The sequence below is a fragment of the Ambystoma mexicanum genome, chromosome 10 (assembly GCF_040938575.1).
Source record: "Ambystoma mexicanum isolate Mex_15411 chromosome 10, UKY_AmexF1_1, whole genome shotgun sequence".
NCBI classification, from domain to species: Eukaryota; Metazoa; Chordata; class Amphibia; order Caudata; family Ambystomatidae; genus Ambystoma; species Ambystoma mexicanum.
The window spans coordinates 879,712,184-879,737,055 of NC_090932.1; the positions used below are offsets into that span (position 1 = coordinate 879,712,184).

Below are 24,872 nucleotides of genomic sequence, written 5' to 3' on the forward strand. Positions count from 1 at the left end.
CAAGAGACTTTGAGAAGAGACTTGGGTACAGAAAGTCCTGATATAGAGAAGAGGAACTGTGAGCTCGTGGCAGAGACGGCCAGGAGTGTCCTGTGCTTGAGTCATGCCTTGTCCCATGCTAAAAACGTGGCGAAGGGAGAACCCGGCCAGAACATCCCTATTTTATCATTTTGTGAGCACATCTTTCTTTTCTTTTGAACATTATCCCAGACTTTTTCTTAGTATAGCAGTAAGGATCGGATATATATATATATATATATATATATATATATATATATATATATATATATATATATATATATATATATATATATATTTCTGAGGCTTGTGGAATCTGCTTAGATCACATGCTGTGCATAGGCCGACATCTAGTGGAAGCTGCAGAGTATTAGTTTGTTTTTCGAAACTCAAAAATGGGCGTCGACACAGGGCGTGCCAGTAATACTATCCCTAGTGTGACGCCCACTGTACCCATGATCCCTTACGCGTCTAGGACCCTCAGATAGTTTTTTCCGCCATACTGGTTGGAAGCATTCCGTGGAGTTCCCTGGCCTTAGCCATACTTTTGCTAAAATATTGTTATTTCCCCATTTCTCCACCCCAACGTCGAGTCACTGCATCAACACTCTACGCCGGCCCAGAGAAAGAATCGACCGTCGAGAGCTGCACGACGGATTTGGGCCTCGGAAGGCCTCTGGCCTCGGCCCTGCAAGTAGGGAGAGGGGGGGGTGGACATACTCTACACTCTTTAGGTATATAGGTACATTCTTATATATTCCTACACTTATTAGTCCGCTGCCACAAGGTGCGTATGGAGGGTACCCATTTCCAATTTTGCCCCAAGTGCAACCGCAAGTACCCTTGGATTGACAGGAATGCCACGTGCAATCTCTGCTTACCGAGGGACCACCCCAAGGCTAACTGCATAGCGTTTAGTAGGTTCAAAACGAAAACACTCAAGGACCGTTCGATCAAGCGTTGGGCCCACCACGCCAGGCATCAAGAGGCCATGGCAGCGGAGGGCACCTTCAGCGATGGCAGCGACGCCATGCTTTCAGATGGCGAGGGCAACATGGCGTCAATTGACAGCCAAGCGCAAGTCCCCGACCTTGGAAGGTCGCCCGGCAGGGCGGCTATGGGGAAGACCCCCGGCGACACAAGCGCTACCCACAGCACTTCCACAAAACACATGAAGTCCAACTGAGACTCGGTGTCCTCTGGGCGTTCTCGATCGCCGCATGACTCCAGGCAGCCATCCACGGTTGCCAGAAGTGCCTTGCTCACCAAGGTAACGGAGGTTCGATCGTCAGACGAAACCGACCTCTATCCCCAGTCTGCACTCCAGGAGTCAGTGTCTACAGGCTGCGCAACAGCTGCTCCCGAGTCCCAACCTCCACTATCCAGAGATAGGGACACTACCCCCGAACCTCAGCGCCAGGCGCCGAAAGGCTCCGGAAGGGCAAAAATACAGGATAAACACACTTCCACACACGGGGAAGGGGAAAAACAGAGGAAGCAGTATCGGCCTCCTTCCACACCTCAAAAACATTCTACCCCACATAAACAGATGGACAAGTCTCAGTCTTCTGTTATCCTTAAGACCCCTGTTCAAACCAGTAGGTCTAGTCTAGATAAGACAGGGAAAGGCCTTCAAGAAAGAATCATTCCCAGTTCAAGAGAATGGTCTACTGATGACATAGACAGTCATGTCAAGGATGTCATCATTGGCAGATTTCTACGCCAAAAACCTGAACACTTTCTCTCTTTTACCCCCGACGGGTCAACTCCCTCAGGCTCTAAGGATCCTATACCCCCAAGTAAGAAGTCCCGGGTTGAAGCTCCGACTTCAGACCCCTTCAGTATACAGCCCTATTCTCAATTTCAGGGAGATCATCCCTTTATGAGGATCCAGCAGATTTGGGCATGTTGGAAGAACAAACTGGGATGGGCTACTATGGGGATAACGAGGACCAAGAAGAGGAGGAGGAGGAGGAGGAGGACAACCCAGAAACCTACAGGCTAGATCCCCCGGTAGAAAAAGAACCCCCGGTTACCGACTCCCCAGTCGATAACCAGCCTCTTTTGAACAAAGTGCTGTCCAGAGCGGCAGAACACTTCCACATTGACGCCCAGGGTGCTCAGGAAGAGAGGGACTTTGCCGAGGAGTTAGTGGGAGAAAGGAGACCTGTTGCCCAGGCAATCCCTATCCTTAAGTCAATACAAAGGAGGATAGACCCTTCCCTTGTTAAACCCCATCTCACTAGGGCGGTAAACCCCATAGTTGAGAAGCTTTACAGGGCAGCCCAAACGGACCCACTGTACATAAGAGGGGATCTGAAACTGGACTCCCTGGTAGTTACAAACACCCGTAAGAGGGCGGGAACACCCTTGTCATCGTCGGAAGCTCCTCCCGACAAGGAGAGCAGATTTATGGCTTGGGCAGGAAGGTAGCCTCCACTTCCGCCTACCAGGCAAAGATTGCCAACTCCACAACCCTGCTGGCGAGTTACAACTGCCACCAGTGGGAAGAAGTCGCAGCACTCATAGATTCCGCCCCAGAACCCTTAAAAAGCCAATTGGCACGAGTTTCGGCGGAAGGAAGAGCCGTGTCCGGTTGCATATTCAAAGCAACCTTTGATGCCGCAGATAACGCCGGCAGATTGATAGCAGAAGGTACTGTTATCAAAAGGCATGCTTGGTTGCGACAGCCTGGGTTCAAAGCCGAAACCCAGGCTTCATTGATAGACAAACCGGTGGAGCCGGATCTATTGTTTGGAAAGGCGGTCTAGGACGCGCTGAAAAATGCCAAGGACGAGTATGAGACACTCAAATCCCTATGCCAGCTAACCAATAAACCCCCAAACCAGAGAGGGAATGGCAATTTTCGTCGCCCACGTGGACAAAATTCCCAGAGAGGGTCTAGCTATTCCCAGGGACAAGGTACACAATCGAACAATAACAGCTAGCAGTCTACCCAGGGTTATGGCAGGGGTAATAAGAGAGGGCATGCTAAGGGTAGAGGCAGCCCCAGTAGAGGCAGCGGGACGCCTCCATCAAAACGGTGATGTTCCGTTCAGGGTCCCTTCTCACACATCCCTAGTAGGGGGGACGCATTTCCAACTTCACCCAAGATTGGGAAGGGATCACTTCAGACAGATGGGTGCTGTCCACAGTGTCCGCAGGATACTGCATAGAACTGTTAGAGCGTCCCCAAAACCACCCTCCACGACAAAGAATACATTCTTTGGACCACCAGAAGATCCTCCTCGAGGAGATTGTCCGTCTTCTAGCAAAGGACGCGATAGAACTTGTCCCGGGACACTAGGTAAACAAGGGTATTCAACTTACTTTCTTGTGCCGAAAAAAGATTTGACAATGCGCCCAGTATTGGACTTACGGCCTGCAAACAAGTATGTCAAGCCCCAAAAATGTTCGCATGATTACTCTCCAAGAGGTAATCCCCCTCCTAAAAATAAAAAGGGGGGATTACATGGCAACATTGGACATGAAAGATGCCTATTTTCATATTTCCATGTTCCCAGCGCACAGAAAGTACTTGTGCTTCAAGGTGGACAGTCGGCACTAACAGTCCAAGGTACTGCCCTTTGGGATAGCCTCGGCTCCAAGGGTATTCACCAAGATACTGGCGCTGGCGGCGGCACATCTATGCAGGGAGGCAATCCCGGTGTACCCTTACCTGGACGACTGGCTCATCACGGGGGAGACCCCAGTAATTTGCAGAACAAACATTCAAAGGACGATCGACCTCCTCTTCGAATTAGGCTTCTCAATAAATGAGAAGAAGTCAAGTCTGGTGCCAAGCACCTCCAAACAGTTCCTTGGAGCTATCCTCGACAGGCAAGAGGGTTTGACCTTTCCATCAGAGGAAAGAATTTGGAATATACTGCTGCAAATTCCGCAATATCAGGCTGGTCGCCAGATAACGGTACGCAAAGTATTGCGTTTGCTGGGCATGATGGCGTCATGTATTTACCTGGTTCCCCCACGCGCGCCTGCGCATGCGTCCCATGCAAGAATGGTCGGCGAAACAGTGGTCTCAGGCAAGTGGTCAGTGGGACGATCTAGTGGTCGTTTCGCCAACACTGGTACAAAGCCTTCACTGGTGGACAAGAGAAAATCTGTCCAAGGGGAAACCCTTTTACGATCCCGAGATACAGGCGGTAGTCACAACCGATGCATGCCTGACAGGGTGGGGAGCTCACCACCTCCACCACACAGCTCTGGGTCTCTGGTCTCACTCAGTGGCCAAGAATCACATCAACCTGCTAGAGCTTCTGGCAGTATTCAGAGCGCTTCAAGCGTTCAAGCCCTACCTGTTGAATCTGTCTGTGCAGATCCGGACGGACAGCACTACAGCCATGTTTTACCTAAACAAGCAAGGAGGGACTCGTTCGCCAAATCTGTCCAAGCTTGCCCAGAAAATTTGGATATGGGCACTCGGACAGAAGATCTTCCTTTCATCTCAACATGTGCAGGGGATCTCAATTCCCTAGCGGATGCTTTGAGTAGAGATCCCCTCCCAGAGGAACACGTATGGTGTCTACACAGAGAAATCGTAGAAGATATCTTCTCTCAGTGGGGTTTCCCCACCATAGACCTATTCGCCACAAGCGAAAACACAGTGCCCAGGATTTGCATCCAGGTTCCCCCAGCCAGACTCCCAGGGAAACGCCCTGTGGATGAACTGTCAGGGATGTTTGCGTACGCTTTTCCACCAACACCTCATCAGGAAGGTGGTCAACAAGATGAACAGAGAATCAATGACGCTCGTCCTAGTTGCTCCCATGTGGGCGAGACAACCGTGGTTCCCACACCTACGCAGACTAGCGGTGTGTGAACCCATCAAACTCCCGGGCTGGTACAACCTTCTCTCCCAGCACCAAGGTCAAACGGTGCATCCTCAACCCAACTCAATGAACCTAGCAGCATGGCTCCTGAGGACATAGAGTTCAGACATCTCAAATTACCACAGAGATGTATGGACATCCTAAAAGAATCTAGGAAGCCAAACACCGAGGCACTGCTACTTTGACAAATGGAAACAGTTCGTTATCTGGTGCCAGAATAAGCAAATCAACCGAGTTGATTGCACTCCTTCCACAGTTGTCACATACATGCTCCACCTGCTGGATGCAGGACTGGTATTTAACTCACTGAAGGTACACCTGGCAGCGCTGTCAGCATACACCACATGCCATAACAAGGTGTCGTGGTGAAAGATACCAGTGGTTAAAGCTTTCATGGAAGGATTAAAGAGACTTCACCCTCCTATTTGAAACCCACCACCAGGATGGGACCTTAACGTGGTACTATCTAAACTCATGGGCCCCCCCATTTGAACCCATGCATAAAAGCAGTCTCAAACACCTGACTTATAAGACGGCCTTCTTAGTAGAAATAACTTCTATAAGAAGTGTCGGTGAAATTCAGGCTCTGTCAGTGCAGGATCCATTCTTTACAGTTCATAAAGATAAACTGGTTTTATGTACACACCCTAGGTTCTCACCTAAGTTTATTTCTAAATTCCACGTGAACCAGTCCATCGAGATTCCGGCTTTCTCCCAAGACCCTCAAAGCTCAGCTGAGGTAAAACTACACACCCTAGATGTGCGTAGGGCGGTCCTCTACTATGTAAACGAAACTAGACCGCTAAGGAAAACAGATCAGCTGTTTGTCTCCGTAGCTACAGGCAGAGAGGGAGATCGTGTCTCCCTAAGGTGCCATCTCTAAGTGGATTGTTAACTGTATCCAGCTGTTACTCTCTTTGTGACAAGACTCTGCCTTTCACGCCAAGAGCCCACTCTACTAGAGGAATTGGGGCCACTATGGCTTTCATTGCAAATGTACCCCTTGACACCATTTGCAAAGCAGCTACTTGGAGCTCTATTCACACTTTTACTCAGCACTACTGCATTGACACCCATTCCAAGACAGATGCTCAAGTGGGACAAGCGGTTCTAATACATTTATTTGCTCATGACCCTTCTCACATCCCACCTCCTTCTTCTAACACTGCTCGCTAATCTATGCTCCACATGTGATCTAAGCAGATCCCACAAGTCTCAGAAGAGATACATTACTTACCGTAATCGTATTTCTGATGTTTGTATCTGCTTATATTCGCATGCGACCCACCCTTCCTCCCCTCTGAGAGAAGGTGCATGGATGCTTGTAGTCTTATTTATCTGCTTGGATTATCGGTACTCACGCTACTCCTCATGCTATCTCATGTCAGAAAAAATACAATCTGAGGGTCCTAGACGCGTGAGGGATCATGGGTACAGTGGACGTCACACTAGGGATAGTATTACTGGCACGCCCTGTGTCGACGCCCATTTTCGAGTTTCGAAAAACAAACTAATGCTCCGCAGCTTCCACTAGATGTCGGCCTATGCACAGCATGTGAATCTAAGCAGATCCAAGCATCAGAAATAAGATTACGTTGAGTAATGTATCATATATATAATCTTCTTTTTTTTTATGGTCGTAGCTTGCTCCCGCCTTAGATTTAGATTAGGTGTTTATCTCACCCACTTCAGTTTAATAAACACCCTTGAACTGTGATCACGTGTCTCTTGCTTTGATACCATGCCTTTGTAACATGTGGAAAATGGTAACCCTGATACTGAAAGCCCTAGACATGCACTGAATAGAGCGGGAATTATAGGGGATGGTGTGGGTGACCACCATCTACCAAATATCCCACATTTTGAAGAGATATTGGCTGGTTGCGATTTGGAGGTGGGATTCTGAGACTGAACTGGGTGGAAGCCCAGGTTGTAAAACCATATCTTTAGAGTGTGAATCATGTTAAATATTAGTGAGGATTGGAAGCATTTTTTTAAAAAAAATGTTTTAGGGGATCTAGGGTAGGGTGGGGGTGGATATAGACACACTTGTTTTAATGTTCTGTTTAAAAGCTGTCTTTTGTACTGCTGTATAATACGTTAAATAAAACAATTATCATAAAAATGAGCTTATAAATATATTGATATACCATATAAATATATATTTATAATATAACCTTCACAGAAATATTGCAGACCCTCTACCATGAAACGAGCATGCCTCAAATAACCTCTTCTATGCTATGTTTCCCAATCGGGAGAGTCCACAACCACCTTTATGCTAAGACTTCTACCACTAAGAGATCTCCCAGGGATGCAGCTTGCTGGTATGGAAATTGATATGGGCAGCGATATAGGTGTAGTTGGATCCTGCAAGGGGTAAGTTTGATGAAGCTGGGCAACATGGACCTTTTGGGTTTAGATTGAGAAGACTACACTTTCTCACATTTGCTACTCGTACATTTCTGGAGTATCCAGATGAATGTGATAAAAAAAGACTTAGGCGCTGGTGGAATACACTGGTCAAATGGCAAGTAGCACACACATGTTGGTAGTGAGGAGGCCTTTCCTCAAGCAAGTTCCCATATTGTGATGGTTGAGTCTCTCAGAGATGTGCTGGGGCTGTTTGGCTGTAAAACACCTGATTACGGGGGGAATGTATACATTGATTATAAATGTATAGGATTTGATTAATTCTGGAACAGATTAAAGGACATGAAGATCCAGCTGCATGCAGAAGTGAGGGCTGAATGAGCGGGCTTCCTAATATTGCCTCTGATACAAGAGGATTAACATACCTTCTAAGCTCAGTAGGGTGCAGAAAGTTGATACCTAATCTCTATTCCACATTACTGAGGTAACTACATCCCACCCTATCAAAGCAACGACCGCCCTTGGAAAGCGACCTGCGTGAATTTTTGTTAGGCCCTCTGGAGCAAAAATGCTGAAGGTGCATTTTGTGCGCATTCGGCGTAGTAGAAAACTTCAAATCCCATAATACCGAACAAGGGGGCATAGGGGTTGCTGGTGTCCCTCACCGCTCCCCTAGTTTGGCATTATGGGCTTCGGGGTTGCTGGGGTGTCCCCTGCTTACATTACATAAAAAGCGGGGGACAAATGTCAAAAGAACTCATTCAACATTTTCAAAATGAGAATATATCTTGTAGCATTGAGACTTGTTCTTATGGGGTTCGTTTTTTTCACGTCGATCCGGTTGTATGACCCAACCAATTGCAGAACATATGTTTATAAAGGATTGGGGACCCCCTGCTCGTGGTGTAGAGAATTGGAGCATAGCATGCTGGTTTTATTCTGGGATGTGCAGGATTTATTGAGCAATGTGATCCCTGGGCACCCCTTGATTGTCCTATTGACGCAAAAAATTAATGTACTTTCTGACTACAACGAATTATTAGGCTAACTGTGCTGTTAGTAAAGCAGCATATTGCTCCACGTTTCGCACAAGATGTTCTTTATTTCCCACTGCTCCAAGGATTCTGCTGTAATTTGTGGGGCGAGCTGTGGAGTAGAGGGCTGCAGGATTGGTTGATCTCTCATTTGGCTAAACCTGGAAACTTGAGGACTATTCTTATCAAAAAGGTGTTCCCTTGCCTGAATATATGAGTGGCTGGTGGTGTCGCCAAGGGGGCAGGGTGCTGTCACAACCTGCATGTTGTTGGTCCCAGGAGCAGTGTGGGGAGGATCCCCTGGTGACCCCCCCCCCCCCCCATATGCCAGAGCAGGGTCTGTGTAACACCACATGGCATTATACACTGTCAGCCATTTTAAACTGGATGATACCTATGTGCAAATTCGGGCACAACTGCCTATGTAGGTTAGGCCATGCCTGAAAACGTTTGCCAATTAAAAACCCCATCCTGGACATGAAACAGAGAAGGCATTGGCACACTCAGTCATGTTAAAACCTGAGCATGAGTACCACTAGTCCGGAACAAGGCCACAAAGCTAAGTGCCTTAGAACCTGCATGGCCTTACTGGTCTCTGGCGAGATCCAAGATGGTGTTGGAGGTAGGTCATATCGGGGTCAGTGGCTCTGCAGCCAGCCGTCCCTCGCCATGGGGTTCACCTGTAGCAATGGTCATTCCAAACATACATAATCATTCACAAGTGTCCTGGCCGGTGTCCAGACATTTGGTCGACTGAAAACTGGTCGAAAGACATTTGGTCGACGCAATTTGGTCGACGCAATTTGGTCGAAAACCAAATGGCGAATTTTTTATTTTATTTATATATATATATTTTTCGGGTTTTCGTTTTAAAAAAAAAAACGTTTTTTTAGAAAAAAAGGGGGTTGGGGGGGGGGGACTCCCCCCCCCCCCCCAAAAAAAAGGGGTGAAAATAAAAAAAAATAAAAAATTCGACCATTTGGTTTTCGACCAAATTGGTTCGACCATTTGTCCAGTCGACCCATTTTTTTCGACCAAATGTCTGGTAACCTCCTGGCCCACACGCCTACAGCTGAAACAATCCTGAATCAGAGCACCAATTATCGTTCGACCAGGGTGTGTGGTCTGAATGTTTAAGAAAGCAGCAGTTTGGAGGTGATTGGAGATCAAAGAGTGAAGAGTCTGAGAGGGGACAGAAAAGAGGAGTCTGGACAGGAGCTGGCGAGAAGAGAAAAGGGAGGGGGTAAATAAATTATGAGGCAGAGCAAGGCGATAAGACGGGAGATGGAAAGAGCAGAGGAGGCGTAGGCAGAGATGAGATATGAGAGCTGAGGAGGTGGGTATGAGAGGGCCTAAGTCCTAAGGAGGAAGGGGGAGATCTGAGGAGGGAAGACCAAAGGAGGAGCTCAGAAGATGAGGTGAGAGAAACAAACATGCCCTCAGGCTGCATGACATGCACGCCTGAGCAATGAAGGAGTGAGCATGTGAAATGAGGTCAGATAGCGTAGAGGCAGTGGAGTAAACCAGAACTAACATGTGGTGCTGTAAGCATGGGCGAGGTTTGTCTGGTGCGTATACCTGGGTAGGACAGAGCTTGGGTATTAAGAGGACAGCCAAAGTCATGTTCTCCTTTCTGGTGGAAGCCTTGGGCTATGTTCGGCCATCATCCCAGACCGACGAGCCAGATTCCCTTCTCCACTAGAACCACTATCCTAAACCACAGTGCAGGACCTTCCTATCACGGACACAGTCTAAGATGGCAGAAAGCCCCCAAATCAGTAGAATAAGAACAGTTGAGTTTAGAGTCTGTTAGTTTTCATGGTCTCGCCACTGCATCACTAACAAATGTGTTGTAAGATATTTATTGAGCACAATGGTGATTTTGCTATTCTGTCATTTGCAATTTGAGAACACGTGTGCAGGGGTGAACAGGAGACCCTGAGGACTGTCCAATCATTTTGTTACCTGTCAATTTGTTGAAAATTGTTGACAGACCCACAAACACCTGATTATGATTGGTTATTCATAACGTGCTTAATACCGGGAGGTTTCTAAGCGCGCAACCAGGGATCGAACCTGTGTTGCTCTGTGTCGCCTTGCTTCCAAGGTGAGCGCGTTGCCCCTGAGCTATCCTCCCAAGACCATCTGTCATGTCTGCCATAACCAATTCCAGAAAAAAAGTGTGGACTTGGAAACAAAGTGCAGGACGCTGTTATCACTTCCTGCAACTGCTGAATTTCAAGGGGTTTGTTGCATTAAATCTGATCACCTCTGTCTTAAAGTTTTTTCACCGACTTTCAAGGGTTTTGTTATACTTTAGTTTCTTCAGTGCCCACTAGCCGTGGCCACTGTAAAGTCTGTAGCAATAGATTTCTTTGGGGCCCGGTAGCCATGGGCTTCAGCCATGTCCACTGGTACGACCCATTGCCCCCTGCCTAGCACATGTTATCAGTGCAGGTGTCATTTTATTTTTCACTCTCAATTCCTGCAATTATTTTTGGGAAATCCATTCCAATTATGCCAATTCTTTCGGCAGTGTAGCAGTCTTCCAAGTCTTGCGAGATTCCACTGGTACTCCCCTGATAATGCTCGAAAATGTAAGACTCTTTCCTGTCCTCACAAACTCACCATGCGGCATGACAAACATTTCTGTTGGAAAATTTCATTCAAATCCATCTGGCACGTCAAAAGTTATTGGCAATAGAATTTTGAGAAGCGTATATATCCAAAGTTTTCACTAGATATATTGGTATTATTTTAAAAACCTTTTAAAATAGCGCATTTTGGGGTTATGTCACCATCCCAAAGGTGCTGTAATTTGACACTAATGCACTTCTGCCCAGTAAAGAACTTTTAACTCTGAAAAATGTGTGCAGGTCAGTTTTTACACACTATTACATTAACCATAGAGTAGAAAGACTTCTATTCACCAAGATGGATGGAAGCCTTTCTAGTTAAGTCCGAGCTTATCGAGGTGAACCACATTTTATTTTCTACTAGATTTATACTTAATATTAAACATTGCATATTTGTACATGGGCAAATACAAACCTGTTGTCGAAAGCTATCACGGATGTGTCCTTTCAGGGGCAAATGCTGTCATTTTACACCAAGGTATTCACAGATCTTTACCGGGACAAACTCTGGCATGTCGGGGCAAAGCCATCACAGATGAACCCTTATAGCGGGACATGTTGGCGTTTTGGGCCAAAGCCATTCCAGGTGTGTCCTTACAGGGCAAATGCTGGTAATAGTTTTGTTTCTTGTTGGCTAGTCCATCCAGGTTTACCAGTTCTGCCAGGAACAGTTCTTTGCTTAAATTGAATGTTATTGTATAATTTTATTGAACAGAGGTTGTGGCATTAGCATAGCTAGATTCGGGTGCATTGGGCATGTTCCATTTATCCTGTCCCTTCTAAAACCTCCACAAATGTTGTGGATAGTTGTGTGGCTTTGTGGCCAGTGGTAATCTAGAACATGTTACGGGGGGGTTCACATGGGGAATCCTAAGGAGATGCTCGGTTTTGATTGAATTGTCTGTTTAATTTCCTATTGAGTTTCTTAATCCCATGGCTACAGAGACCAAGCCCCCTGTATGAACTAGATCTCCCATGCTGTGTTCAGCATTATATAGAAGAACTGTCTGTGAGAAGTGATATACCGGAACCCAAAATTACTGAATACAGGGTTTTAGGAAAATCCATAGAAGAATATGGTGGCAAATGTGTAATATATTCCACCTTAGAACGCTTTGCTTTGGTTTAGGGTGTATGATGAGGCCATTAAGCTGAAGCCTAATTCTGTAGGCCCATTTGGCTGCAAATTTAAACTTTATGGAAAGAAGAGATCCCAAAGCAACTCTTGAGCAGAATCTCTAAAATTATTCAATTGTTCCTGCTGCTACCTACTGGAACATTGCTATTTATGGTGTCCAGTCATAATATCGAATACAAAATTTCGAATGTCAAAAAAGTCGAATCAAAAATGTCGGAAAAAAAAAAATGTCGAATTTTTTTTCGATATTTTTTTTTGGGCTCTAGTTTATATAAAAAAAATAGGTAAAAAAAAGAAAAAACGTTTTTTTTTCGACTTTTTGACTTTTGAAATTTTTGATTTCGAAATTATGTCTATAAACCGCTATTTATCTTAACCTACACAACTCTTGAATTGCCTCCCTGTGTGTAGACTACAGAGGTTTGAAAAGTATTTGATTTAGCGATTATGGGGGGGATGTTTTGGAATGTATTTTGTTATGTAAAGTCTGGTGACTCGCTTTGGGCAATGAGTATTATGGGATGATCTTTTGCTCACTATTTTTGCAATGCTTTAAGTCCTTTTGTCATTCTGCAGCTAGATAGATGATATTTTGATGTTTTTGTTATTCACTGCAGCCGTAGAGCAGTTGGGATGTTGGAGAGTTTAAGAGTTTTGTGACGAATTGCACGATTGTCACTTCTCCGCAGGGGAGCTGGCCTTTCCCTTGAATGCTAGGGAGGTGAGCCCGCTATGCAATGGGTAGGATCAAGTGGGACCTCACCGGGAGAACCCCCACACCTCCCGTAAACCCACTAAGTAAAGAAGAATCCCTCAGAATTTGTTGTCGTCATCCACATAATATAATGGTACCTGTAAAGGAAAATTTTAGACTTACTGAGATGAAGAAAACCAGTGGAAGTGTAATGATCTAAAGTCAAAAATAGAGGAAGGACTTCAATGGTATCCTGAGGGGTGGGCACTGTAACGCAATAAGGAGGGGGCAGAGACCTACACAGAGAACTCCTACGCTTTTCAAATTGGCTCGCAATGAGAAACTGAAAGGAAGATCTGACGTGCAGCGTCTGATGCAGACCAAAAGCTGTGGTGCAACAGTGGAAGCCGAAGAGGAAAAGAGCAAATTGAGGGACATAAGGCGTCCCTACCTGGAACGAGGAACAAGTGGTGACGTGCCCACGAACAAGCAGTCCATTAACAACGCTGACACCACTTTCGTTGATGGAGAGTGAAGCGAACTGGGAGAAGAAGCAGCAGATAGCCTGAACAAGACCCGACGAAAAAACAAAGAGCCAACCTGGTAGCTGACCAGATGTGACCTGCAAGGTTCTACCACCCGGTGACATCCCTCAAGAGCTTCGATAACTGGGAAAATGGGAGACTCGGGAGGGGGAACGAAGATAAGGATTGGAATATTTATACTTGTTCCAGTCAAGATATTATATCGAGAGTTGAAGAGCATAAGGAGCATTACTGGAACGCTCATACTCGTCCCAGTAAAGATGAAAGATTAGGATTAAATGAAGCGAGTGAGAATCATTATTTGAACGCTCCTACTCGTCCCAGTCAAGACTGAGTATCAAGAATAAGAGAAGAGAGCGAGAAACTTTACTAGAGTAAACTTTACTATTCAACTGAATCGAGAAAAATAGTTGTCACTGACTAAAACTACGTCTTTACGTCTGAAAGAAGAGAAGAATTTAAAAAACAAGGACCAAGAAGAGAGAAAGGTGTAAAGGAGAAAAGTAATAGTAAAAGAGAAAGGACAAGTAAAACCTTAAAGATCCAATACTGAAATGAATGTGGTGAAGAACCAGCTCACAGTAGAAGGGAGTCCTGTGCTTTATGTTGTTCTAATAGTGGTAGGGTCTGAGTAGGGTAGATTTTGGACAGAAGTTTGATTGATTATTTTGGATCATCACTGATGACCGACGAGCACCTTAGTTAGTTTAAGTAGAGAACACCCTTAGAAGAGGGAACGTTAGGAGTGTTTGCATTTGTATTTAATCCTATACTGAAATGGCAGACCATAGGCCATGTCCATCTTCTGGCCCGCCACAGTTTCCACAACAATCCTCTGTCTGCTAACTCTGAAGTGTGAGGTTGCGAGAGACTCTGTTGAACAATGGTGCTTTATCCTCTTGGTGTCTGAACTACATATTGATCCAGAGATGGTTGCTGCCATTTTGAAGTTCAATGCTCTTAGGGTTTGCACTTTATTCAGAGCTGTTAACACTTGATATATCTCGCCTTTCATAGAAAGGAACTGGTTAAGGAGTAGCTTTGGGGTGATCAACCAGATGGAGCTTTCGTGGCTCCTAAATGGTACCTTGTGTCTCCACCTTTTATGATGCACCCCGATATTTCTAAATCATTCAGGATTGAAACTGACAGCTTTTATAGAACTGCAAGTGCATTTTTGCTAAAAGTACCGGAAGATTTACAGACAACGCCCACATTTATCTTCTATTAACTCGTATACAGAGAAATTACTGTTATTCAGAGAGACATTTTGCCTACAAAGGAAGTAATATAAATGTTACTGTCTGGGTATTGTTTACTGTTTGAGATGTGTACTGACCATTGCAAGTTCCGGTTGTAAAGGTAAGTTTGCGGAATACTTCCCATGCTATGAGGGCATTTTTGTGCTCACTTTGAAGTAACATTGGCACATTAAGTAGCTTTCAACAGTGTTGGGGCGTATGATGCTGTTTACAGGCGGTGGTACCTTGTATTAGAGGCAGAGCTGAATCTAATTGCTACTTTAATTTATCCAGGACAGATTGTGGCTCTGGCACATGCCTTTTTGGTTAAGGGTATTAGCTTCTGATAGGAAGGTATTATCTCCTCTTGTTGTAGCTGAAGTTATCCAGGACATTTGTCTTGCTATTGCTTTTTTATAGCGCTTTGATTGTGCACCGGAGCAAACCTCAGGAAGAATTTTTGGGGGCGGGAGGAAATCTGTCACAATACAATACAGGCTGTAGAGGTCTCAAGGCTATCCTGGAGGTGGTGTCCTCCTTTCATATTTTGGCCTAAGGTGACAGCGAATGTCCACCATTTTTTAATCGAATGTCCAGCATTTTTTAATGTAAGTGGATGCCTTAACAGCCAATAAAATTGAAATCTGTGGAAGTGGCTCCAAACCTTGCTATGCTATTAACACTGATGTTATTAGGGGCCAGCAGCAGACCTGCTGTCACCTAATGGGATAGCAGGTAGTCCTTTTCATCCAAATATTTGGAAAGCCTTGGCTATGTGTCGTCTTTGTGCTACCTGCATGTATGCTCTGTGTGGTATAAGGATATGTTCTCTTTTCCATCTGAGCTGCACCAGCAGAGTTTTTGAAACAGCTGTTTGGTCTCCATGATATTTGTGACCCATTTCAAATCCAGTATACTGCAACCGTATACATTGATTGCTTGTTGGGAATGCCGAACATCAATCTGTGAATGTCAAACAGGCTGCTTATATGGAATGTCAAACGTTGAGATTGCTGAGCGAGTCGAACTTACCAGACACTTACCGAGTATGGCATGCTTACTAGCCATGTCAAGCTGAGTTTACTCAGGCTATCAAGCTTACTGGGAAGCTCAAACTGCCCGTTTCCCGGGGAAGTCCAACTGGGAGCACAATGAGTTTTACTGTGAGTTTACCTGGAGCGTTATGCTGACTGGAAATGTGAAATTGGGAGTATACTGTAAGACTGGGGGGAAGAGCCAAGAGAATGTGGAAGGGTTTGGGTTGGCAGTAAGGAATGAAGGCAGAAGAGCAGACAAGGACACATGAAATGCGCTGCATAATAACTATGATGAAAAAGTTATTTAAGAATTCGGTTGTGGAGGACCAGGAAGTGCCACTCTCTATGTACTCTCTCCATGGGTTGCATCACAGAGTATCCCCCAGAGTCTGCACCCCCTCTATAACCACCTATCTCAGGGGGATATGAGAGGAGATGATAGACCCCCAAAATGGATATTGTGAGTATGTTGGACTCTGCAACCAACGGTGTATAGACTGCAACACCATGAAAAGCGAGAATGCAGAGATTGCATGGCAGATCTCCAGAGCCTGTTCGCAGTGGGACGAATAGAGGACAATTCTCCACCTTGCTCATTTAAATAATGGACACCGATTTACAGAAACGAGAGCGGCAGATGCAGATCAAGCCTGGGAGTTTGAAGCTCACTTGAAGCGGGAGACGCTGAGAAGAACCCAACGAGAAACACTGGTACTCCAGAGCACAAGCCGAGTACGAGAAACCCAGAGAGGAGAAACTGAGAGAGAAAGGCTGGGATGCCAGAGCCAAGGTGCCAGCCTAGAATGAGAAATCTTGAAAAATAGAAACCGAGACGGTGAGATGCCAGAGTGAGTGCACCAGCCAAGCATGAGAAATGCATGGGGCAGGAGCCCAAACGGCAGTGGTGGTGAGACCACAGGAACCCGGTGGTGAGCAGTCAGTCCCTCCAACATCGCCCATACCGCAGTGCATTAAAGGACACAGGGTGTCCAACGCCTTGTCAACAGACAAGAATATCGCAGATAGGAGAGAAAGCCAAAGGAGAAGCCCAACGCTGAACTGCAGGCTACGACGACAGGAGATCAGAAAAGAGGTCCCAAATGCACAAGGCTCCTGGGAGTCTTTCCCCGCAAAATAGAAGGTATCTGGAAGAACGAGTATAACAGGCTGCCAAAAAGCAATCTGTATGTTAAGCAAAGAAATGTTCCCAGTAGAAGTCACAAGATAAAATTCCCCTTTGAGGAAATGACTTTAAGTTATGGGGCTTTAAGAAAAAAATTATATCGGAGAAAAGAAGAATACACAGAGAAACCAATTGGGGGATAACAATACCCTGGGAAACGGGTGGAGTCACAAACCAATTCATACAAGTAGAAGAGAATATACAAAGGAGACATTACAGTGAATCTGAGTTTAGAGACTTCAGACAAGTGAAGTTAAATAAGAGGTCAATACACCAAAGTACACCAAACCACCGTTGGCCAAGAGAGAAAAGCTGTTGTGACGTAAGGGACCAGAAAAGGGAGTTCAGAAGATGAGGAAAAACTGAAAACCACACTTGAAGAATTACAGAGACTGATGCAAGACATCACAAGATACTATTTGAGGATTTCCTATTGGTGAAGACACCTACAGACTGGTACTAGAAGTGCACTCAGGAGAAGGCAATCCTTCTCCACCTATAAGTCAGTTTACAAAGTTGTAGGGTAAAATAGGGTCGTTGTTGGACAGCAGACTTTTCTTTGGACATTCACGACTGACAGACAAGCACTGTAGTTAGAAATATAGGCAGGTCCCACCCATACAGACAGGGAATGTTAGGTCTTATCTTAGGTTAATGATAATATTGTGACCCAGGTCCTTGAAGTGTCTGCATCCTCCTGACCCGCTACAGCAGGTATCATAAGCTGTGCAGGATCAACAGCACCCATATGCCATTAATACCAAACCAGTAGCCTCCTTCCTCTTCCCAAATCAAGGGGGAAGTTGGTGGTAGAAACAAATTGACTAATGCAACAGTGTCTTTGTGGAAAATGGCTACATAGATTAAGGGACAGTAAGTTGGATGCGATAGAAGACATACTAGGGGCTGCATGTTTAATTTGCTGGTAGTGGTGAGCATTTTTGTTTGCTTTGCATTTTCAAATAACACTTTTGACCACTCCGCCAAATTACAAGTTTCATTGTAACTCTCAAAAAAGGCTGCTTTTGTGTGCGGGAAATTTCCTCCACACAAGCTTTACTGGATACAATATTACTACATGTGGTAGTTTTGCGTGCAAGTAATATGGCATTCCTCAATGGAGTCCATTGCTGTTGGTCTCATAGTCAGTTGGGCCTTGGAAGAGTGATCTGAAAGAATTCCTCAAACAGGGGATTTTAATGTCTGGTGCTTTTACCCCCCCTAGAAAACGGTCTTTCCCTGGAGCTCTTACTCCTGTCTCATGGTTCCTTTCGGAGGAAGTGCAGTGGCAATGGGGAGACTCGCTCATATCTTGACATCAGGAAGAATAGCCAAGTGACCAGATAGCCCCAGTCTGACATATAAGGAGCAACCTATGTGTTGTAGGATGATCAACCCATGCTTTCCATAAATTATGCAACTTAAGCCCATATTTTCATCCACTAGTTCGTTTTATAAGTGCATATGGCTAATTGCCAGGAGGTGTCAATTACCCATGTCTTTGGCATGCTGGTTTGTGAACATCTTGACTACTTGCATCTTACAGCCATACATAGACGTATCCTCTACCTGCTGTAACATAGACCATCTTTGCTTGGTTTTAGTTGACTAATAGCAGAAAACTGTGCACGTTTGAAGGAAGACATATGTTTTTGCTATTGATACCCGGTGTTTATACCTCTAGTGGAGCCTGTCTACTAGAACACAGTCCACAGCCATTGGCTACTATGCATCTAAATTGTCCTTTGCTGCTGTCTTGTTACTTTGTTGAAGAGGCACCCATTGCACAATGATCATGCATGTGTTTATACAGATGTTGGTACTCCTTTCTTTTCAAACGTGCACATCATTTATTTTCAGTTACATGCATAATTATTTTCAACTCTGCAGAATTGTTGTTCATCAGAATGTCCGCAACACTAAAAATAATGCAGCTTCTGCCAATAGCCCTACAGTGTGGATCTCGTTAAACACTTTTAATCATCATTTCCATATGTTGCAGGATTGTGGGGTTTAGTGAATAATGCTGGAATTTCAACATTTGGAGAAGTGGAATTCACAAGCATGGACACCTACAAGGAGGTAGCCGAAGTCAATCTATGGGGCACTGTCCGTGTAACTAAAGCATGCCTTCCACTCCTGCGCAGGGCCAAAGGTGAGTGTTTTAAAGGAAACCTTTGCACCCTCAAATTTGCCTTCTGCATTTCTGACTGCACAGTGAAATTTGTTTTAATTGCTTGTGGTTTAAGTCACAAGAAATGTACGTCATGATTTGCCAGTAACCACGCCTACCATGCTGACAGATGTGGGCATGTATTTCTTGGCCCCCACTCCGCCCTCTCCCACCATCTCCTCCAAGGCATCAGGTGCATGTAGGACTGGCAGCGAAGAGCATCCTCACATCATTTTCCCAGCCCTGTCTGCTCCGGACATCAAGAGGCTTTCGAACTTTGGTGCGACCGTGGTGTAATGTTGACCTAGGGGGGAGCAGTGTTTTGCACAGCATACAAGGCTGATAGTGACTGTGTTCGCTTGCATCTTCTAATATTTTAATCTTGGGGGCCGAAGACAATTAAAAATGCCATTTGGTGAGTGGGAAAGGGAGATTGTGATTGCTTAGCAGAGTGTGAGCGAGTGTTTCTTTGCATGCTAACATTTCTGTTAGAATTGTGAAAACTGTTTAGAATCCCCTGTACCTTTGTACTTTGCTTGGGCGATCCTTGCTGCATGCAAGTTAGTACTTTCTTTTAAAGCAGCTGGCTTTCCTGTTTGCTTTGGGTTAGCTTTCAGCTTGGGAACTACATCTCCCAGCTGCCCCAGCACAGCATAAATCAGACTACCTGTCGCACCTGCGCCAGCGCACCTGGAACAAGCCGGTCTCCGCTGGTCATCGACGTGCTCCGCGACTCGGGGCTGCGAACCCTACAAATAAGTTATCCGAACAAACCCCCTCGCCACTCTTAACACATTTGTACTCCTACTACCAGTACCTGTGCTAGCCAAGATGGGACATCCACCGAGGGAATCGATCAGTGGCCACGGTAAGAGCCAACTTGTTAGCCCTTGTAAACAAACTTAAATTGACAAAACTGGACGCTCTCCCTAAGCACTCGAGAGAACACCCGATCATTTACCAATAACGGGATCCCCTCCTGTTTTAACCTCCCAATACCGATAATGGAAGAACCTTCAATGCCACTTAACCACCATGGCAGGACACACATACCTCAAGTTCCCACATCATGTCCCTCTGGCACGTGGCCTCCGAGCCACAAACCTGTATCTTTACAAAGCAACTAAGAACCTTGGCTCTAATGACAATGATAGGGCTTTAGATACTACCACTCATAGCTCTGTCACCTCATGTACAATGATCAAGGAATCCCCTCACTCCCAGATCTACCAATTTGGAGCACATGGTAAGGGGGGCAAATCCCTCCTCCTCAAAAAAAGGAGACCGAGTTAAAAGTTGCCCTCCTGAATACAAGATCCCCAAATAAATATGCTTGAGATCTACATGACCTTTTGGTGGATAGTAATCTTGATATTCTGTGCATCACAAAAACCTGGATACGGGACACAAGTTGTTCTCCGATCAACCCGGCGGTTCCTACAGGTTTTTCCTTTTTTTGCACTAAACTCAATCGAGGATATGGTGATGGGTTGGCGATAATTGCCAGAACCAAACTAGGACCTTTCCGGGCCTCTGTGTCATGTCTTGGCTTTGAAATCCTACATGTCAAAATGACCCTGACCAATCATAATTGTATTAACATTGTTCTAATCTATAGGCCACCCACTTCAATGCCTGACTTCAATGATGAAATCATAAAAATATTAAACAGAGAGGAAACAGGACAAAATAGTGGTTGTATTAGAAACCGCCCTGAACACCATAGACCACGAGGTCTAGAATAGCGAGCCAACCACAGACAAAAACGACATACTGGACTGGATAGTGACCAGAAAGATTATAGTAAATATTAACCAGACCACCCAATGCATATGGTCAGACTATTATGTTATTGACTACTATCCAAACTATAGATCTCCTCCCCAAACCAAATAACCAGATCAAAACAGTTCATAGTCGGAATTTCAAAAAAGTACTCTGCCAAGACATCCAACTTTGTCTAGATACCATCATGACCAATACCTGTACCTACGACCTAGCTGATTGCATGGTGACCTCTTTTTCCAATACTTTCACTGAAATGCTGGACTCGAAGGCACCCCTTAAATCCAAACTGGTTAGAGACAACACAAGACATCAAATCTGGTTTACTCTAGAACTCTGAGCTCTCAAAAGACAAAGACGTGCCCTAGAATCAGATGGCTAAAACATAATTCTGAGGAAACCGGAATAGCCTGAAGAAGGTAGACAAACTATATGAATCTCAAATACTGGACACCAAAAATAATTTTTTCAAGAAGCAGATCGAACAATCTTCCAACTGTACGGGAAAGCTATTCGAGATCCTGAAACTGCTTGAAAAACCAAAGGTATCCCAAACTTACTTTCAACCCACAAGCCTAAACTACTCTACGGTCCAGGCCGCATTTGAAGCTAAAATTGTCAATGCAAGAAACAAAATAATAAATGCCCAGAGCAGTGCTTTTATACAGGTGGACCAGACTATCACTAAACCCAAGGGTCTCAAACACCCTACATTTACACTAACGCAAATCTCTGTACCAGATATGCTCAGAATGTTATCCTCCATGCACCCAACTTCCTGCTCATATAATATTCTTCCTTCAAAACTGATTTTAGAGCACAAGGACTTATTTGCCCCATTCCTGACCAGATTTGTAAATGCCTCCTCCAGGGATGGCCAAGTACCAAACTCAATCAAGAAAGTCAGTTACCCCCTGCCCCCCTTCTGAAAAAAAACATGGACCCAAAAGAACCAAGCAATCTGAGACCAATTATAAATTGTCAATTCCTTCTCGAAATCTTAGATAAATTTGCCACTGCAGAGCTCCAACCCGTTGTGGGGCATAACATCCTCTATGGCCAACAATTGGGCTTCGGTCCATCCTTCAGTACCGAGACAGCTCTTGTGGATCTTCAACCCCTCATGTTAAAAATCATGGATGAAGGGAAAGCCGGGATGTTGATATTGTTAGATTTTTTTCGTGGCTTTTGATTTGATAGATCATGAAGGTCTCTTGCTTTCCTTGAGTGATATTGGCCAAAGCTCTAAGGAAGCTGTTGACTGGTTCCACTCCTTCCTCTCAAACCGAGAGTCTAGAATTCAGTGGGGTCCAGTTTTTTTCTCCCCCAGCACCTTTCAAATGCAGAGTGCCTCAAGGCGCATCCATCTCGCCCATACTCTTCAATCTGTATATCTGATCGCTCTGCACTCTTCTTGACAATTTGGGTGCATTTTTAACAAACTATGCAGATGACACCCAAGTGGTCCTGGAAATAAATAGTGACCATGCAAAAGACTCCGTCACTTTACCCACCATTTACGGCCAATTTGAAAAATGGATGTCCGAGAACTGGCTATGTCTGAATGGCAGCAAAACGGAACTGTTGATCTTTGGTTCTCAACAGGCCTGTGGCAAACTTCAAAGAATTCCGAATAAGAGACCATGAAATCAAAGTCCAACTAAAAGTAAAAACCCTGGGAATTCAATTGGAGGCCTCGTTAAATGCAGATGCTCATGTAAATTACTTAAACCAAACCTGCAACTACCATCTACGCCTACTCAGGAATATTCGCCCCTACATCACACAAAAGAACTGTGCCACCATTGCTCGAGCAACCATCCTGACCAGACTTGATTATTGTAATTCCCTACAAAGTGGAGCCTCACTTTCTAATCTTAAGAAGTACCAGATCATTCTAAACGATGCCATGCGTATTATTAAAAACATCCCCAGAAGAACTCTCACATCAGATCACAGAAGAAATCTCCAGTGGTTACCAATACAGGAACGCATACGTTTCAGAATGGGCACCATAGTTCATTGCTGCCTTTTCGGCACAGCACCTGAATACATTAAACCATTGGTTCCCCTGTATATCCCCACCAGAACCCTTCGATTGTCCAACCAAGGACAAATGTAGGACCCAAAGGCCAAATGCACAAAAGGTCTAGGAAGATCTTTCCCCGCCAGTGGCTTCCTTTTTGGAACACACTGCCACTCATACTCCGATTAGAAACTGACGTAAAATCCTTCAGAAAATCTTTGAAAACCTTTCTTTTTAAACGAACTAAGCTCCTAACATAGTTTCCCCCTCAGGGTAAATTGTCCTGTCTCTCTATGTTCTGTCACATTGTGTTTTTGTTTGCGCCCTGATCTCTGGAGGCTGCTGACGTGGTATAAATAATAAATAATAGTATAAGAGGGACATCCCTCTTCTTCTTTTACATATTTTTCATGACATGTTATTCCTCGAACCACAAGGTTTGTGACTATGGGGAACCCGCTCTACGGTGCATTTCCTCCACAGTCTACTCAACAAAAAGGCAATCTTTCTTTGTAGCTGAAATGGGTCAAATGTTGGACACATGAACCTGTTGCATCTTCCACAATGAAACACACTCTTGAATGTTTCTACAATAAGTATTAGTTGACTCTTTCAAGACTTGACCTCTGTGAGACCAAATTTTCATCCTGTCACTCTGAAATGAAGCCCCTGTGAGGCTAGGAAAGGGAGCCTGCTATGCAACACCCTCCCTTGGGGTTGAGGCAACTGGGACCTCACCGGAAGCGACACCCCCTTTGGTGGCCAAGGAATCCTGTTCCTGCGAGGACCTCCCACAGCCACATCATCGCCTACCTGTGTTCCACTACCACAGAAACTCCTAACAAAAACGTTAGAAGAAAAACTGATTAGATGCCAGAATCTTAAAGGCAAGGGCCATATCCCTTTAGATCCTAATATCTCATACACTAGAACGAGTAGGTTAAATAATGGACACCCGATGTACAGAAACGATAGGGGCAGAGTCAGCAAAAGCAGACAAGCTTGTGCCTGTGAGTTTGAAACTTGTTTGAAGCGAGAGTAACCCAAGGAGAGCAGGGGTGGACTGGGAACTAAGAGGCCCTGGAATTAATAACTGGGGGGCCAGAAGAGGCCCTGGAATTAATAACTGGGGGGCCAAAAGAGGCCCTGGAATTAATAACTGGGGGGCCAAAAGAGGCCCTGGAATTAATAACTGGGGGCCAAAAGAGGCTCTGGAAATAATTTTCAAAGTGGCCCCGTTTGACACATTTTGATCAAGCCTAACCCTTTTCCGATGAGAAAATGTGGAAATGCCAAACAAAAAAGGTCCAGGGTGCAGAGGCCCACTGGGAAATCTCCAGAGTTCCGTATAGGCAGTCCACCCCTGAAGGAGAGACGCCAGAGCTAGGGTGCCAGCTGAGTACTAGAAACCCAGAGAGGAGAGACTGAGACGCTGGGACGCCACAGCCCGGGCACCAGCTGAGCATGAGAAATCCTTGGGGCAGGAGCCCTGTTTATTATTTTTGCTTTTCCTCTATTTTTTTTTAACCCAACTTTAAGGACACTTGGGGAAAAACCAGCATTCAGAATGGAAGCACGCTGTTAAAGTGGAGTCAAACCGAGTCAGATTAAAATTGAGCAAAAGATGCAGTTTCACAAATATTGTTGCGATATTCTAACGATGAGGAGATGATAGAATATTAACATCTATTAATCCAATTCATGGAGAAAAAAACAAAAATCGAGCCTTTGTTTCAAAACAGAAGTACGATCTAGCGATTGTCAAAAGGAAACGGCTGATGCATTGTGAAATAAGAAACTACCCACGAGATGATACAGCACTTGCAGTGGCTAAGAGAGTTGCCAAACAAAAGTACAAAAATTGGCTTAAAACACACAAAGCCGTAATGCTGCAAAATGATGCAGAAATGATGATGGCAAAGCTGGAAAACAAAAACTCATCTGAATTTTGGCGAATCATCAATACAGAGAGTGCGCCACAAATAGCTATTCAAGCTAATATGGTACCTGAGGCAACATGGATTGCTTACTACACCGAATTGTATAGCTCAAACGAAAAAAGCAAGAAGGCAAATCTCCCGATCCTGGATCACTGGGATCTGAAATTTGGGAAAGATGAGATCCTGAATGTTATCAAAA

General features: G+C 44.9%; 1 protein-coding gene across 1 annotated transcript in view; it reads left to right on the top strand.

The window, feature by feature from the left end:
- The window catches only part of BDH1 (3-hydroxybutyrate dehydrogenase 1), a gene marked incomplete at its 5' end in the record, with an annotated part of 252,875 nt that overhangs the window by 199,794 nt on the left and 28,209 nt on the right, over positions 1 to 24,872 (top strand). Inside the window, one exon of the mRNA XM_069620231.1 lies at positions 18,752 to 18,904. Coding sequence (XP_069476332.1) covers positions 18,752 to 18,904 — 153 coding nt within the window. The remainder of the gene's footprint in view (positions 1 to 18,751; positions 18,905 to 24,872) is intronic.